Source organism: Anopheles merus, chromosome 3R (assembly GCF_017562075.2).
Source record: "Anopheles merus strain MAF chromosome 3R, AmerM5.1, whole genome shotgun sequence".
In the NCBI taxonomy this organism is placed as follows: domain Eukaryota; kingdom Metazoa; phylum Arthropoda; class Insecta; order Diptera; family Culicidae; genus Anopheles; species Anopheles merus.
The window spans coordinates 12,474,521-12,490,788 of NC_054084.1; the positions used below are offsets into that span (position 1 = coordinate 12,474,521).

The 16,268-nt window shown below is 49.4% G+C and overlaps 3 protein-coding genes across 7 annotated transcripts in view; 2 read left to right on the forward strand and 1 right to left on the reverse strand.

The window, feature by feature from the left end:
• The window catches only part of LOC121597696, a 143,815-nt gene extending 135,563 nt beyond the window's left edge, over positions 1–8,252 (forward strand). For all 5 annotated transcript variants that reach the window (XM_041923681.1, XM_041923684.1, XM_041923682.1 and 2 more), the window contains 3 exons: positions 3,262–3,445; positions 3,528–4,284; positions 4,382–8,252. In XM_041923681.1, the coding sequence (XP_041779615.1) occupies positions 3,262–3,445; positions 3,528–4,284; positions 4,382–5,972 (2,532 nt within the window). In that variant the 3' untranslated portion in view covers positions 5,973–8,252. The remainder of the gene's footprint in view (positions 1–3,261; positions 3,446–3,527; positions 4,285–4,381) is intronic.
• Positions 8,253–8,568: 316 nt separating this feature from the next.
• Positions 8,569–16,085, reverse strand: LOC121596463 (medium-chain acyl-CoA ligase ACSF2, mitochondrial). The gene is made up of 6 exons (XM_041921444.1): positions 15,797–16,085; positions 13,814–14,030; positions 13,414–13,542; positions 9,948–10,168; positions 9,507–9,869; positions 8,569–9,441 (listed from the first exon to the last, which is right to left on the reverse strand). The coding sequence occupies exons 1-6, from the start codon at positions 15,853–15,855 to the stop codon at positions 8,646–8,648; spliced, it is 1,785 nt and encodes a 594-aa protein (XP_041777378.1). The 5' UTR covers positions 15,856–16,085; the 3' UTR covers positions 8,569–8,645.
• LOC121596464 (CLIP domain-containing serine protease B15-like) lies at positions 11,114–14,600 on the forward strand. The gene is made up of 5 exons (XM_041921445.1): positions 11,114–11,613; positions 11,684–12,118; positions 12,196–12,628; positions 12,698–12,894; positions 12,969–14,600. Exons 1-5 carry the CDS (start codon positions 11,385–11,387, stop codon positions 13,379–13,381), a joined length of 1,707 nt encoding a protein of 568 aa, XP_041777379.1. The 5' UTR covers positions 11,114–11,384; the 3' UTR covers positions 13,382–14,600.
• Positions 16,086–16,268: the final 183 nt, after the last annotated feature.

Consider the following 16,268-nt stretch of genomic DNA (forward strand, 5'->3'; position numbering starts at 1 on the left):
TATTGGCAGGAAAGTACCGAAAATCATCCTGCTAGCTTAACGCTACAGACAAAAGAGAGCTTTTCTTTTGTGTTGTTGAGCAAGCAAAGCTCCTCGGTCCCATTTCACCCATGTGAGGTGGTCATTATTAGGGGAAAAGAATTCGCCCCGAACTCCTCTGAAGTGTCCTCTCGGTTCTCGGTGTACTTCACGAGCGCGCGAGTACGTATTGTTGTATGGCGGATGGTTAAGTGGATTTAGTCTTTTCTTCCCGTACGAAAATCCCCTAAATAAAGATCACTTACGACCCGATCCTGGCCCTGGTCCAGTTCTGTGGATGCTTTTGTATGGGTCGTTGGTAACAAAAAGGACGCGGCACGGTATGATGGTGGGATATTCCTATTTACCGTGCGGATTATCTGTTCTTAGGTGCTGATAATCTGTGCGTGACTCTCCCGGGATGGGACGGCTTGGAGGTGGATGTAAATATGAATTTAAATAATTCGGCAATTCAACATCTTCGTGGAAATATCCTTCATTTAGGGAGCGTAATGAGCGCAAGGATCCTTCTTGTAGCCTGGAAATTACGTGTTACGCTTGCTCGCTGTGAAATTGTATGTTAATTTGTACTTTATTTAACACTTCGGAAACAACTTACCTGTTGTACCTGTGCAAATTACCGCATGTGCTCATGCTAAGTTTTGTGCCCATCGCTCTAATGAGTTTGATCCTCAGTGTCTGCCACTGATAGTGCCCTCATTTAACTAAATAATTATGTCTCTTCGCTCGAGAGGAAGAATAGCCGGCGGTCGGCACATTGCACCAACAAGTTCAAAATGCACAATGCGCTTTGGTTAATAAAAGCAGCACCGTTTTTACAACTCTTCCCCCATTGCTCACTGCAGCAGAGTCCATAAAATGGACAGCAAACCACCCGATCGGTTACCCCTTTTCAATATTTACCAACTTTCATTTGTAACCTGTGCAAACCACCGGTACTGCTGTAAAAGTATACATTTCCAAAACCCCTTTTCCCCTTTTTGGAAAGTGTTTGGGAATTTTGGGAAAACCTGCTTCATTCCTTCCTGGTGGTGGTGGTGCTGTATGACGATGCATGTAAGAGGAAGGGTGTATTCTACTCACCGCGTGACTGGTTTCGAGCGCAAAGCCCTATCTCTTCTACCGAGTTTACCGATGCAGAAACGCACTTTATTTTTGTTTACTTTGAACGTTGAATTATCATCGTAGGTTGTCGCTTTATCGATAATACCAACTGCTGGCCCGCGCGTTATCACAATCCCCGATGAGCCATGGGGATGAGCAGGATTTTGGGCAGCGTGGAATTTGCAAGCACCAGCAGCAGCTGATTGTGGACGTTTGACGTTTAGTGTACAGAGCGCGCTTCCTGTGCCACACAGTGACAGTTGATTTATCGTGGCCTGCTTCGGGGTGGCTAAAAACAAAACGCTTGCAGGCATGCTTACCGCAGAGAAGATGATCAGCGCTTCTTTACCGTTCGATTTAGCTAAAGAGCTGCAGTTAGTGTGTGTTATTGTTGTCGTTCTGTGCTGTGTCCTGTGCTACGGAAGATATGCCAGGGGGAGCAAACGCGTGGATCAACGACCTATTCGGAAGGTAGGGGAAGGCAGATGATGATTCGCCTTGTTTGGTGCTGTACCTGTTTGCTCCTACACGAAGGTCCAATCTACCCCACGGGTATCCGTGTACCTTGAATGTTTTCTTCTGTTTTTAGCATACAGGCCAATATTCTAAGCAAAAGGGGAATAGAAAAGGAAAGCGAACTTTGGTTGCTCTCGCTCACGGTTTGCTGGGTAGTTCCGCAGGTAGCGCAGACAGGAAGGATAATATCACTGCATGGGGTAGTGTCGTCATCAGACGCTCTCGCCCAGCAGAAACGTGTCCTTCACCCACTGTGTCCAGACTCGTTTGCTCGTGGAGGGATCAGTCTCGGTTGAACAGTCGCGCTGAACAGACGCACTAATGTGAACACATTCGTCTTGGGAAGGTGTCGAGGTGTGTCGAGACAAATCGTCTTTTGATAGAACTGTGAAAGAAGAGTCGAAGGAACAGTGTGTGCAGATAGTGCAATGTGCTTGTGAAGAAGAGTAGAGTAGCGGAGCAGTGTGTGTACGGGAGGCGACAACGTCTGTGATAATTGAGAAGAAGTTAGGGGAGAGGTCTCTTGTGGTTCTGTGACTGCTTGGTTTGGAGTTAGTGACGGTGGTGTGACGACTGTGCCTACTTGATCGTTTGGGGACATCTTGTTAACATGATTGAGTACGATTTAATAGTGGTAAGTGTCGTGAACTAGCTCCAGAAATATACAGCCATTACCACACGCATACACCTCCAGTGTCTTAAAGAACGGTGTCGTTGTAAAACAGACTTTTTGCTAGAAGAAAATCCTTTGTATGGACATTTTCCTGCAGGTCATAAACCCGACCAGCTGGTGTGCAGAAAAAGTGGCATGCAAATTTATTCATAAGCACCTCACAAAAAAAAGGTTACACTGAACCGGTCGGAACCTCGAAAGCTCATATGCTCATACCTGGCCAAAGCCAGGTCCTGCCACAAAAAACAAAAAAACCGTTGCACACACAAGAACGGAAAATGCCCGTTTTGGGACGGGGATTATAATCATCGAAAATCAAACGCTTATTTCGCACGCATTTGCCGGGTTTTTGGATAATCCCACGGGCGCAGGTAACAATCTCCTCTCCCACCTGCAAAAGCAATTTGTCCCTGCTCTTGTCCAGGGGTTTTGCTTGGGTTTTGTCGGTGTGAAAAGAGAAATAACACACACTACCGTGATGTTTATTTGATCCCATCTGCACATGATTTCCTGCAAGCTGGTGACAAGCTCGGCAAACGATCTCTTGGGCTGTGTGTTTCTGGGTGCAACGGTGATCGGTTAGTCACGAGTGTAGCAACGCGCGGGTGTAACACAAGACCTGCTCGATCAGCCGGAACGGGAACTGGCTGGATGAGAGACGCAGCGACCAAGTTGGTTGCAAACATTAAGCGTTTTGGTTCGATTGCACTGTGATTGCGTTTTGCGAGTCCGATCATTGCCGTGTTGATCGTCGATCGGTGCGCAAGGGAGAAGACTTGTGGCTGGCTGATGGTTGTTTGCGTGATGTTTCGAAGGTTCCATTTCTTTTTGGTGCGTTTCGTTTCGTTCTAGTGCCCGAAAATGTGTGCAAACGTTTATCGAAGTGCAATCATGTCTAATGAATGTGTTTTTTCCCATTTCGGTTACAGTTGGATGCCTTCTCCTGTCCCACGATCAAGGCGGCACACCAGAAGACCTCCGCCGACCTGCTGGAAACCAAGTCCATACTGGACGAGGAGCGCACCAACAGCCAAACGCTGAAGCAGCAGCTGCTAGAAACGACGGAGCGCGAAGCAGAGCTGCAGGAGCTGCATCGCTGTGAGCTGAGCAAAGGTAGGAACGAAACGCATCCGCGGTGTGTGTGTTTTTATGAGTTATGTTTACTAACAAATTGCGCCCTCTTTTCACTTCGCAGTTGAAATCTGTCTCAGTGAGCAGCAGCGCAGTGCGGACGACCGGATTGCCGCACTGGAAGCGCAACTGCTCGCGAAAGAGTCCCACAGCCGCGAGCTGCTGGCGCGCATCGATGGCTACGAGGCGAAGCTGGCCGACCAGGCGGAGCAGCTGGAAAGCGCTCGCGCCCGCGAGCTGGACCTGCTGCAGCGAATCAACGCGCTCAGCTGCACCGAGAACGAGCTGCGCGACAAGGTACACTCCAGCGAGCTGGCCTTCAGCGAGCGGCTGCAGGCGGCGGCCATGCGCGAACGCGACCTCACCGACCAGATCAACGGGCTGAACCGCGAGATGGAGCGGATGCGCCGCGAAACCGAGCGCAAGGAGCGCGAGCTGGAGGAGAAGCTCACGATCACGAAGGATGAGTGTGTGGTGCTGCGGCAGAGCCGGAACGGTTCGGTGGAACCGTCCTGCAGCCAGACCGGCAATGGCACGGCAGCGGCCAGCAGCGGCAACATGATGAACGTGTCGGGCAATCCGCTGCAGCTGAACCGATCGTCCGGCAACATCAACCATCTGCAGGTGCTGCAGGACGAGGTGGACAGTTTGCGCTGCGTGCTCGACCTGAAGCAGCGCGAAATTTCCGAACTGCGCAAGCAGACGCAGGAGTACGAGCGGGACGCGAAGGATCTGCCCGGTGCGCTGACGAAAATTTCCGCGCTCGAGTCGCGCATTGAGGATCTGGAGGTGCAGCTGAAGACCAAAACGGAGGAAGAAAAGTAAGTGGTCGTCGAACGGAGAGAGAGAGAGTGCGCTTTCTTGTTTGCATTTATACTAATTTTTCGTTCATTTTCCGCCGTTTGTCCTACCCTACAGAGAGCTGCAGCAAAAGTTGAAGCATTTGCAGGACAACCTAAACCAGGAGACGAAGATCAAGAGCCGGCTGTCGCTGCACAACGAGGAGCTGCAGTGGCGGCTAAAGCAAAACTCGGAAAAGTTCACGCTAGCGTACGCCGAGCTGTCCAAGAGCTACCACGAGAATTCCAGCTTCATGATGAACGCGACGAAATCGAGCCTGGACCAGTCGGTCTCGCACCACCAGCACCAGCTGAGCCACAACCAGTCGCGGTCGAGCTGCTCGGACCGGTTCTTCGACATGGACGACATTTCCCCGCCGACCTCGCCCGTCATCAAGGGCATGGTGGAGAAGAGCGACTCCGTCTCGTGGGTGCTCGAGATCGACGACGAGCCGCCGGAGGTGTCGGCCTCGCGCATGGTCCGCCGGGCCGGCTCGTTCCGCTCGAGCGCCGCGTACGACTCGGTGGCCAAGCGGCCAAAGTGCGCCGGCCTGAACCAAACCACCAGCGGCATCCAGCAGTCGAGCTCGGCCGCCTCCATCCTGAAGCAGCACTCCAGCGACCTGTCGGCGGCCGCGGTAAAGCCACCGCACTCGGGCGCCCCGTCCCACCGGTTGCGCTCCAAGTCGGTCAGCATCAAGGCGGCCGAACCACCAAAGAAGATCGTGCGCTCGAACTCGGGCGCCTCGGCATCGCCCTGCCCGCCGGCAGGGGTCCCGTGCAAACCATCGCTGCGCATGGTGGACCTGCCGGGCTCGTCGTGGAAGGAGCAGCCACTGTACAGCAGCTCCCCGTACGCCCACAAGCGCTACCTGACCGAGGAGCTGGATTTGATCGGCACGGGCAAACCGTTCACCGAGCAGCAGCAGCATCAGCAGCACCATAACCGGGCGAAAGATTTGTTCCTGGAGGAGACGGAGTTTCTGAGCGAACCGGACAGTCCGTTCGCCCGCTGCCCGCCAAACGGGGCCGGTGAGGCTAACATTGCCGATCCGCCGGTCGAAATCTTTCACCGCGACAAGACGCCCCACTTCAAGAAGAGCAAGGAAAACCGTGGCCTCATTACCTGCGACACGACCGCACTGATGGGAGGCAGCGGCGTCGGCAGTTCGTCCAAGGCGTCCGGCAGTGGGGGCGCGCTGACTGCGCGGGAAAAGCGCCGCGAGTTTACGCGCAATGCCGGCAGTGCGCTGAAGGAGGGAGCGGGTGAGGCGCTCGTATCGGGCTCCAACTCCGACGACGAAGCGCTGTCCACGTCCTCGTCATCGTCGTCGGGCTCGTCTTCGTCCTGCATTTCCGAGGCCAGCCTATCGTCGGCGACGGGGAGCAGCAGCAGCAGCAGCCACGACAACAGCCCCCTGCACAGTGGCAAGCGGAGCAGCGAGCGGATGAACAACGAGCACGACGACACGGTGGAGGGCGCGGCGAACTCGTCGGACGAGCATCCGTCCCAGCACCGGCGGCGCCATTCGAACATCTCGCTCGAGGACGCACTGATGAAGAAGATCGTGGCCAGCCTGCACGGGGGCGGCGACGAGGCGCACGACGGTACGCCGATGGAGGTGAGCTGGTCGGAGGATGGCGATCCCGGGTCGGAATCGAACGTATGACAAGACGACGACAGTTTTTAGGGCGGACAGCATCAGAGCGGGGACCCGGGGGGGAGGGGGCGACGATTGCGACAAAAGTGAAACACATTATTCTTTAAGAGTAGTCGGTACAGCGATCGGCGCAGTGGCGCGAGAGGCGAACGGTGTGAAACATACGGTGGGAGACGATGCTTCCCGCTGCCCTTTGCTCTCGCTTTTCCTCCACGCAATACGACGGGTAAAAAGCGCGGGTCATAATGATTCCGCTCACGAGATTTGCATTTTCTGTTTTCCGGAAAACCGATTTGAGGATCGATCGGGTTCGAGCGACAAAAACACAACAAAAATGCAAACAATCGAATGTGTGCGCGCACGTGTGCGTGTTAAGGCTTCGGTTAGATGTTAGGTTAGGTACTTCTGGTTCTCATCACCTTACAAAAAGAAAAACTTCAAGAGTTGCTCGAGTTGCTTATTAGTTGTTACGATGATTAATATTTCCCTACGTTTTTGTTTAGCGTGTAAGTTTGTTTAGTGTCCTACTATTATTACCAGTCGTTTAATTTGTCGTTAATAGAATTAGCGCGAAAACCTCTCCCCACTCTTATATATATAAAAACCCAAACATACACGCGAGATAGCTACGACACACACGGAAATCAAATACTACTGTTACTACTAATAATGGCATCACACTACTGAGAAAGAGACTATTTAATCGAAGAAAATAAGAAACAGAGAGAGAGACATAGAGTGCGAGATACATAATTGGAAATGAGAACAGATTGTCTTTGATTTTTTTTTTTTGGTGAGCGGGTGTGTGTGTTGGTTCCACTTCGGTTCGATTCGGATTACATTTAAGCCTTTCTTCGTGTGCAAAAACAAAGCTGCAATTCGCGTTCTGCCATGGCAAAAGAGGCTCCCGCTTGCATGTCCTCGATCAATCGCTGTCTGTCTGGATGGAAACTGTCGTTAGAAGTCGATCGTCTTTGGGAACAATCCTTCAATCGGGTTCGTCGCTGACTTTATGTGTGTATAAAATACTGCAAACGCTTAGCAGCGCTATATATTTGTCTCAATGGACGCGACACATTGTGTTAGAGAAGGTTGAGCGAATTAGTATGTGTGTTCTTTCCGGATCATAGCTTAGGTGTATAGTAGTAGCGATTAAATCAAAACAAATTTAAAACACAACCATTGTTAGTATCCCTTCTCTCCTACTTCCCTCTCCTCTCCTTTGATCGAATAACCTTGAATTGGGTCGCAACGTGACATTCGCAACGCGACATCGTGTTTTACTTTTTCACCTTAAGCACTGGACAATGCAGAACAATTCTTCCCCTTTTATCTTTATGTGTATATGTTTCCACTGTATAACCTTTAACCCTTAACTTGTTACGCTGTTATGTTGTTTGTAAAATTTGTGACCACAATTCACAGCACTGTTGGGGGAAAGGGGTCGGTCGTCGATGGTCGATGGGTTTAATGCTCCCCACATTCGGCCGGCCCCGGGGCAGTGCGTTGAGTTGTGTGGAAGAAGCGAACACAAACCTGCGAGAGGATCGCGTGTGGTTTGGTTTCGTGTTGTAGATTTTTTGGAACGTAGATTTGTCCGATCGCGGTAACCATTACCGGGACCTGGTTTGCAGATAAAACTTTGAAGTGGACAAGTAGCGTGGAGCATTTGTAGGCGCAATCCGTAAGAAAACGAAAGAGAGAGAGGGAGAGAGAAAACGGTAGAAAATAAAGTGTAATAATTTGTTGGGAAATGAAATTTTCCATTCCCTTACTTAGAGACGATACGAGCGTTTACATGGAAGGAGCTACAATAACAATCTATAAACACTACTAAACACCATACACACACACGCATACATGCAAAACATACCCAACATTATGAAAGTGTTCTTCAACTACTTCAATTACTGGTTTGGTAAATAGTGAACGAAGCTGAACATGAATGTGGTATAAGTGCATAAGTTTCTTGGAAAATATGAGAGCGACAGAAAGAGAGAGATTGAAAGAAAAAGCCCCCTTATTGTAAACTTTATCTACTACTCAGATTCTATAAAAAAAGAACAAAACAAAACAAGAGAATAATTTAACCCAAAGCCGAATGTGTTAATAGCAAAGATTGTCTTGATTGTCTTGCAAATGCAAACTCCATTGCAAAAAGGTTGCACCTGCATGGGTCTGCAGCCGAGAGAGAGAGAGCTAAATCCCGAAAGAAAAGCAAAGCTGCGATGATCCATTTGAGTTTAAAATACAGATTAATGCAAACTGTAATGCATATTGCAAAATGAATATTATGGCTGTATTGTCATTTTCATTTAAAAAAAGAAACCGAAATTTTGACCCTTTTTTGTGTTGTGTAATTTCCGTTCCTTTCTGTCTTTGGGATGGAGTGTAGTTGAATCTAGCTACTTGACGTGCCTCGTAGCCAACGGTTTTCTTGTATGCAACATTTCAAAATTTGAAATTTGCAGTTTTGAGCGAAAAGTTTCATGAAATATTTCAGTCTTGCTCGTATGATTTTAGAACATTTAAATTAATTTTACTATTGCTAAAATTGTTCATATTCTTTCTTCAAAATAGTTTAAAAAGTTATTAAAAAGTGTAATTTAATCAAATATTTATTAAAATTATGTGTATGAACGCCACAAAAATGCCCATTTTTAGTACAACGACCGTTACCCGTTACCGTTCTGCGGCGAACAGTTGCGCCAGCTTAAACTTTTGCACCTTCCCGGACGTCGTCTTGGGCAGATCGTTTAGCACCCGCACGTACTTGGGCACCTTGTAGTACGCCAGCTTGCCCTCGCAGTACCGCTTAATCTCCTCCCGATCGATCGTCTCCTCCGGATCCTTCAGCCGCACGTACGCACACAGCTCCTCGCCCGTACGCTCGTCCGGCACACCGATACAGTGCACCTCCAGTATCTTCGGATAGGTGTTCAGATAGTCTTCCACCTCCTTCGGGTAGATGTTTTCACCTCCGCGTATAACGACCTCCTTTAGCCGGCCCACAATCTTCCCGTAACCATCCTCGCGCAGCATAAACTGATCGCCCGTGCGCAACCACCGATCCGCATCGATCGTTTCCTTCGTCTTTTTCTCGTCGCCCCAATAGCCAAGCATCGTACCGTAGCCCCTGACGCACAGCTCGCCAGCCGTCCCGAACGGTACGATATGCCCGTCCCGATCGATCACTTTCGCCTCGTAATGGTCCGTCACGTGGCCCACCGTTTGCTGCACATCTTCGGGGCTTTCCTCAAACAGGGATTGGAAGATGACGGCCGTCGTTTCCGTCATGCCGAACACGGTCTTTACCTTCCGCACGCCCAGCGTGTGCTTGATGTCAGCGAACAGCTTGGGCGAGCAGGTGGCCCCACCGGTGACGGCAATTTCGGGCGAGTCGAGCTTGGCTCCACTCTCGACGATCCGTCGCACTAGGTCCACGTACATGGTCGGTGTACCAAGAATGATGGAGCATCTGGAATGAAGCGGAGAGGCGGTCATTGTAACAGGCACATAGCCCTCCATTTTACACTCTCATACCTTTCCCGTACAATGGCAGCCAAGGAATCGGCCGCCTTAAACCCAGCAGTTGGCAGTACGAGGGTCGAGCCGTATGAAAGGGCCGCCATGATTGCGATGACCATTCCGAACGCATGGAAGAGGGGAACCTGTACACAGAGGCGATGCATCCTCTGATCCATCTCGTTCCTATTGCCAATGTGTAGGCCATTGTTGACGAACCCAAAGTGGGACATGAGGGCCGCCTTCGGGTGGCCCGTTGTGCCGGACGTGAACTGCAGATTGACGCCACTGTCCGGCATGATCTTGGACTGTAGCATCTCAACCTTGCTGATGGCCTGCTCCGAGGGCAGTTCAAATAGTTCGCTGAATTTAATGGCACCGCTGAAAGTTAGAGAAGTTAGATTACAATTAGTTAGACCATCCTTGCGCACAAAGGAGGATCGCATCTCCCCAACTTACGGCAAACTCTTCTGGCTGTCAATGATAACGGCAGACAGTTCGGGTAGTGCTTTGCTCTTTAACTCTCCCGGCTTGGAGGAGGCCAGTTCCGGTGCAATATGGGAGATCATGCCGTAGTAGTTCTGCTGCCGGTAGCCTTCCGCAGCAACGAGCGCCTTCACACCGACCTTTTGCAGTGCGTACTCCAACTCCGGCACTTGGTAGGCTGGGTTGATGCCAACCTGGAAAAGAGTGGTAAAATATATTTGTTTTTACTAGTTATTTTGGATACAGGGCTTCTGCCAAATCAATTTCGGGAGTAAATGATCCTGGGTGAGGGCGAAAATTTTCTTTAATATCTGAATTTACAGGAGCCAATCTACATTCTGCAGGGTACATCAATAGATACTGATTGTAGAGCATTACTGGTTCTAGGATCCATGTTGTTCCTCGATAGATCTTGGATTAATACCTTCTCTGGAACTGATCTTAATCTTGAAACTAATATTTAACTCTGATCGGTCCTGTAACTCAGTGGTATTCAACCTGTGATCCGTGGCGTAAACAGATGTGGTCCGCGAAAGATTTGGTCACACACAAGCGGTCAGTGATCCTAAGAAAGGTTGGAGATCACAGCTGTAACTGATAAACCCTTGCTGGTCATAGAATTGATCTTAAACTTATACTGGTCATGGGACTGATTTTAAACCCTCAGTAGTCGTAGTACATACCTCAAATTCATATCGGTCCTAGAATTGATATTTAACCCATAAGTGTCCTGGAAATGGCCGCCTGAACCCATACTGGGTTTGAAGCTATTTCTGAATATATTCCGGATCTATGACTGATCTAGACTCTGTACCGATCCTGGAACTGATCTTGAACTTATACTATTCCTGGAATATATCCCAATCCCAAACTAGTACTAAAACTAATACCTGTCTCGGAAATGATTCTAAACCCATACTGGTGTTGGAACTAATCCTGCTTCCATACCACTCTCGAAATTAATACCGTACTTAATCCATATTCTTGGAACGCATCTCGTTCCTGCTTTTGTTTTATTCTGGTCTAAATACTGATCGTACATCTTGTTCAGTTCATATCGCAAGGGACCATCCAAGTAGCCAGGAAGTAGCAAAACTTGTTTGTAGAGATAGACATAGAGATAAACACTCTCACTCTTTAGCGCCAACGAACGATCCAAAGATCAATGTCCCAAAAAAGCGAGACTTCCCCAGGCGATAAGGCGATGTTGGGTCGCACCTGCTGAGCGATTGCGTCAGCAGACAACTGTAAACAACACGCGACGAGCGTGAATTCCCCCAAAACAAGAACCAGACCAGTAGGAGAACAGGTTTTGTGGTATCGTATCAAGAATTTGGCGACCATCATCTACAGCGTGCCAACTCTTTCTTCGCTCAGTTGTGACCGAAACGTTCATCCGATTGGGTATCCATGGCGACTGTTCGTGGCGTGCTGTTTGCTGCGTTGTTGACAGTAGTGCATTCCGTGCTGGGCCAGGGGTGCGGCGAGCGTAAGGTCGACTACGCGAAGCTAATTCTCGGTGGAGAGGATGCCATCTCTGGCCAGTGGCCATGGCATGCGGCCATCTTCCATCGGATCGATCGTTCGTTCATGTATCAGTGCGGTGGTGCCATCATCAATCAGAACACAATCTTAACAGGTAAGACCGATCGACCGACCGAAACACACACATCAACGCTCTGTGGTTACTATGATTGTTGTTTTGACAGCTGCTCACTGTGTGCGGCTGAATCAGGGCGTCATTACGGTGGACCGGCTGTCGGTGCAGGTTGGCCGGACGTACCTGTACGCGGCGGAAAGCCACACCCAGGAGCATCAGGCCGAGCGGATCATCGTGCACGAGGAGTACAGTGCGGCGCAGGTGCGGAACGACATTGCGCTGATCAAGCTGGCGACGGACATTCGGTTTACGGAGTACGTGCAGCCGGTTTGCCTGTGGGACCGGGCCCGGACGGACATTGGGCAGCTGATCGGGCGCGTCGGTACGGTGGTCGGGTTTGGCATTACGGAGATCGGTGAGGTGGCGGACCGGTTGCGCGTGGCGTACATGCCGATCGTCGATACGCAAACGTGCCTGGAGAGCAATCGGAATCTGTTCGGGCGTGTGCTGACGCGGAACGTGTTTTGTGCCGGGTTTCGCAATGGTGAGGATTTTCGTGTAAGATTAAAAGCTTGCAAATTTTATGAGGTTTAATCTGTTTTCTTCTCTTAATACGAACAGGCACGACGGTCTGTGGTGGTGACAGTGGCGGCGGCATGTACTTTGAGATCGAGAATCGCTGGTACATCCGGGGGATCGTGTCGTTTAGTGGGCAAAACTGTCAGTCGGCTGACTTTGCCGGGTTTAGCGATGTGGCCACGTATCTCGATTGGATCAATCGGTACACGAGCGGCACGCAGAGTAATCCGTACTCGGCGGCGGTCATCAACAAGCAGCAGCTGCTGGCGCTCGATGTGTGCGGTGCGAACAGCTACCCGGGCACGCCGGAAGATGGGAAACCAGTTTTTCAAGGCTACCCGTGGCTGGGTGTGATCGAGTACGTGCAGAGCGCCACCGGGCAGCGGCGGGTGCTGTGCCAGGCGACGCTCATCACACGCCGCTACGTGCTGACGGCGGCACAGTGTGTGTCGCTCACGTCGAATGCGAATCAAATGTGAGTTAAGGGATCCAGCGGGGAAAGATATTCGGAAGGTGTCTAATTTATCTTCTTTTTTCTGGTTAGTCTTGGCGTACGTTTGGGAGAGTATGATACGGTAACGAATCCGGACTGTGCGTTCGTCCAGGGCAGGCAAGAGTGTCAGCCACCGGTGCAAGTGGTCGGGATTGAAGAGATAGTCGTCCATCCCGGCTTCAACAATCCAGCGTTTGCGAACGATCTGGCGCTGATCCGGCTGCAGCAGGAAGCGAACATTAATCAGGGTGAGTCGTCTCTACACCCAACTGTGTTTGCTCTTCTTAAATATATATTTTTTCATTTTTGTTTGCTCCACTAGACCACATCAAACCGATATGTCTTCCGTTCTCGACCGCCCTGAAATCACACAAACCCTCCTACTACATCCGCACCGGGTGGCTGGCCCGCAGCACCAGCACCACCCTGTACCGGAGCTTCCCGAGCTCGATCGAATCGGTCGGCTGCCAGGACGCGTACAACGACCAGGACGTGCCGCTGGAGAAAACGTACGGCCAGATCTGCATCCGCCGGGACAATCCGTCGGCCGGCGTTTGCACGTTCAACATGGCCGCCACACCGCTCCAATCGGTACAGGTCGTGGGCCCGAGCGAGCGGTACGTCCTGTACGGATTGCTCTCCTTCGGCCCGAAACAGTGTCTCGAGACGTACCCGGACGTGTACACGGCGGTGGCACCGTACGTCGATTGGATTGTCTCGAGCCTGAGACCGTAAGCTGCAATGCCGTTGGGCCGTGGTATGCTTACCGTGATCATGCCGGCACGCGCCGCCGCCAGATTGGTGAGGTAGAAAAGTGTCCCATTCGGCGCCCAGATACCGACGCGATCGCCCTGCCGCAGACCGAGCTGATGGAAGGCGGCGGCCAGCCGATCTACCTGTGCACGAACGCGAACGAGACAGAAGGAGAGAAAGGTGAGGTGAAGTTTCATTCGCAAAAACAAAAAAAAAACTAGAGGACTGTTTATGGTAAATTACGGGCAAAAGTGCGTCCTCGTCCGAGGGCGTAATTGATCTTAATTGGCTCTCGGAGGACGAAACGGAAGGAGCCGCCGGGAGTTTCGGGCATTTAATTAAGCTGTCGACGCCTATGTCTGAGTGTGTGTGTGTGTGTGTGTGTGTGTGTCCTGGGCTATGTAAGCCGCTTACCTTGTCTAGGACGGCAGCGTACGTGAGCCTGGCGCCGGCTTCGTGGCAGGACACGATCGCTTCATTGTTGGGGAACCGTTCCGCGGCCAGGCGTAGATGTTGGCCGACATTGCGATAGACCAGCGGTTTGCTGCCGATATGGTGGACGTAGCTTTGCGCTTTCTCGTGCGCTACTCCAGTGGCGTCCGTTGATTGGGTGCGGATTGATTGTAGGACTCTAGTTTGAGTGCGGTAGTTTGTAGAGTAATTTAATAAGGGTCATTATAATCGATAGTAGGATCATATGTAGGCTGATGTAAGCGTGGCTATTTCGTCAACTTAAAGACTTAAAATCGTATTTGTTTTAATGTCACATATCCTGCACTGAAAAAATCCCCCATCACACAGATTTATTGCAAAGTTATTTCCTTATCTATATTACTTTTTCTTCTTATGAGGCACGAAGATCGCAGTTGGTCGAGCCCTACCTTAGTTATCGGTAGCTGATTAGTGTCCTAGGTAAGGGAGATTTGAACCCACGCGCGGGTATATTTTTAGATCGTATAACTTGACGACAGTGGCACCGTTAGCACCCAATAAAGTCTATACAGCCTTTAAAATTGTCCTCTTCTTCTACCAGCTTCGTTTATAGACATTCTACAATCTTCTTAATATCTTAATGTTACTGATATAGGGTTTCCCATGATTGTTTCTCGTATTGTATTGGGCTCATCTCACGATTTATTTACATCGACTTATTGAAAATCAATTAAAACATTTTCTTCGCTTAATAAATCTTGGTACGAATCCAAAAAAAAAAAAATATGGGAAGCATCCAAAAAGTGCCGGAAAACAACTAAAAAATCAAGGGAGATTGTGTAACCCATATTAGCAGGGTGCGAATATTTAAAGCTTTTCAGTTCAATAGATGAATTTTGATAGCCAATGTTTGGCTATATAATATCACATACTATATGTAGGGATGGATACACATTCTAATGTTTGTAGCTCCCAGTCCTTTCAATGTGAAGAAGATCCGACTGGGAAACAGTTCACTTCACTGTGTAGTAATGCAACCAGCAAACACACATTCAACTGACAGGGTGAATAATGTGCACCTCTTAAGGAATAATACACAATAATAATTTACAAAAAAACTAAATGAAGAACAAATCAATTCTGGCTCTTTTAAGTCATCCGAATTCACAAAACAGGATTCTTGTTTTTCACTCGTGGAGAGTAAGCTGTTTCTTGTTTGTGATGTTCAATCTTTAGGCTTAGGAATTACGTCCAGCAATTACATTCCTAAATTCGTGCAATATATTGCCTACCGAGTGAACTTTAGAAAAGATACAACTTTTTGGAAATGTGTAGAAAACGTCCTAACGTTACTTTCATTTTTTTTCTTATTTTCTTATAAGGCCTAACGCAATGTCACCCATAGCTTATGTCGATGCAAAATTCGAACCCGTAATAGACATCGACCACTGCCATACACGCAACGACTGTATCACAGCATTGCCCCTAACCCTAACTTCATCATTCAATTTTTATTCAATTAGTATGTTGCAATTAGCACTTAGTACGCTGCACTATGATGACAATGCTATGGCCAGTTCATTAGCTTACACTTGAAAGAAGGAATACACTTTGCTGGCTTTTTTGTTTTGGGGAAGTTGTGTTTAATAACAACAATATGCAACGTAACATCATCACCATTCAATCGTATCTATCCAAATCTGCCTCACGCACGCTGTCTGTCTTGTGCACTTATTTCCTCTTTCAATTAGCACCATTTTCAGTTATTCTCAGCTGACAAGCTCATACACACAATCAAAATAGACAGTATTATTCAATCGACAAGCATCAGCTTGCTGGGCAGTCGGCATCTCGGTACATGCTGCCCGTTTGTGATCATGATCATGATGTGTAACATCCCTCCAATACCATCCGTCACTAACGATCGTCGATCGTTGAGCTTGGGCAAACCTCTTCACCCCTTACCTGCTGTACCAAGCCGCACGCTGGTATTGGTAACGGCCAAGCAAACGTAATGATGCCATGATGCCTACACCGTCAAAAAAAGGCGAAAACACAAGCGCGCGTTACAAGGTCAAATGCACAAACACACTGCACTTTGGATGCACCGTTGCACTTTCGCGTAATTGCGTGTTCGGCTGCGTACAGTGACAGACGAGCCACTTGTTGTAATCGAGGGAGCTGCTGTTCGCGCACCGGCAGTCACCGACTAACTAAACGCGCCGCGTAATCGTTGCAGTTTCAGTACTATCAGACGGCGCGTCATAAATGGCGTGCCCTTTCTTATCACCCCTCCCCGGTGGGTTCTTAATATACGCGCTATCGGTGGTCGTAAAGTTGAATGGAGTTGAGCGAAGTGCAAAGAAAACCCTACCGTGGTTGGAATAAAAAACCGGCCTCCCTTATTAAAAATAGAGCCGTCCTTAGGTCTGTGGCG

Excerpts from the sequence above, each read along its gene's own strand:
- LOC121596463 (XM_041921444.1), bottom strand. The coding sequence starts at position 15,855 with ATGGCATCATTACGTTTGCTTGGCCGTTACCAATACCAGCGTGCGGCT. Across the intron at positions 14,031-15,796 it reads CGTGCGGCTTGGTACAGCAG|AGTCCTACAATCAATCCGCA; the intron begins GTAAGGGGTGAA and ends CACTCAAACTAG. Across the intron at positions 9,870-9,947 it reads GACAGCCAGAAGAGTTTGCC|CGGTGCCATTAAATTCAGCG; the intron begins GTAAGTTGGGGA and ends TCTAACTTTCAG.
- LOC121596464 (XM_041921445.1), top strand. The coding sequence starts at position 11,385 with ATGGCGACTGTTCGTGGCGTGCTGTTTGCTGCGTTGTTGACAGTAGTG. Across the intron at positions 12,119-12,195 it reads TTGTGCCGGGTTTCGCAATG|GCACGACGGTCTGTGGTGGT; the intron begins GTGAGGATTTTC and ends TAATACGAACAG. Across the intron at positions 12,895-12,968 it reads GGAAGCGAACATTAATCAGG|ACCACATCAAACCGATATGT; the intron begins GTGAGTCGTCTC and ends TTGCTCCACTAG.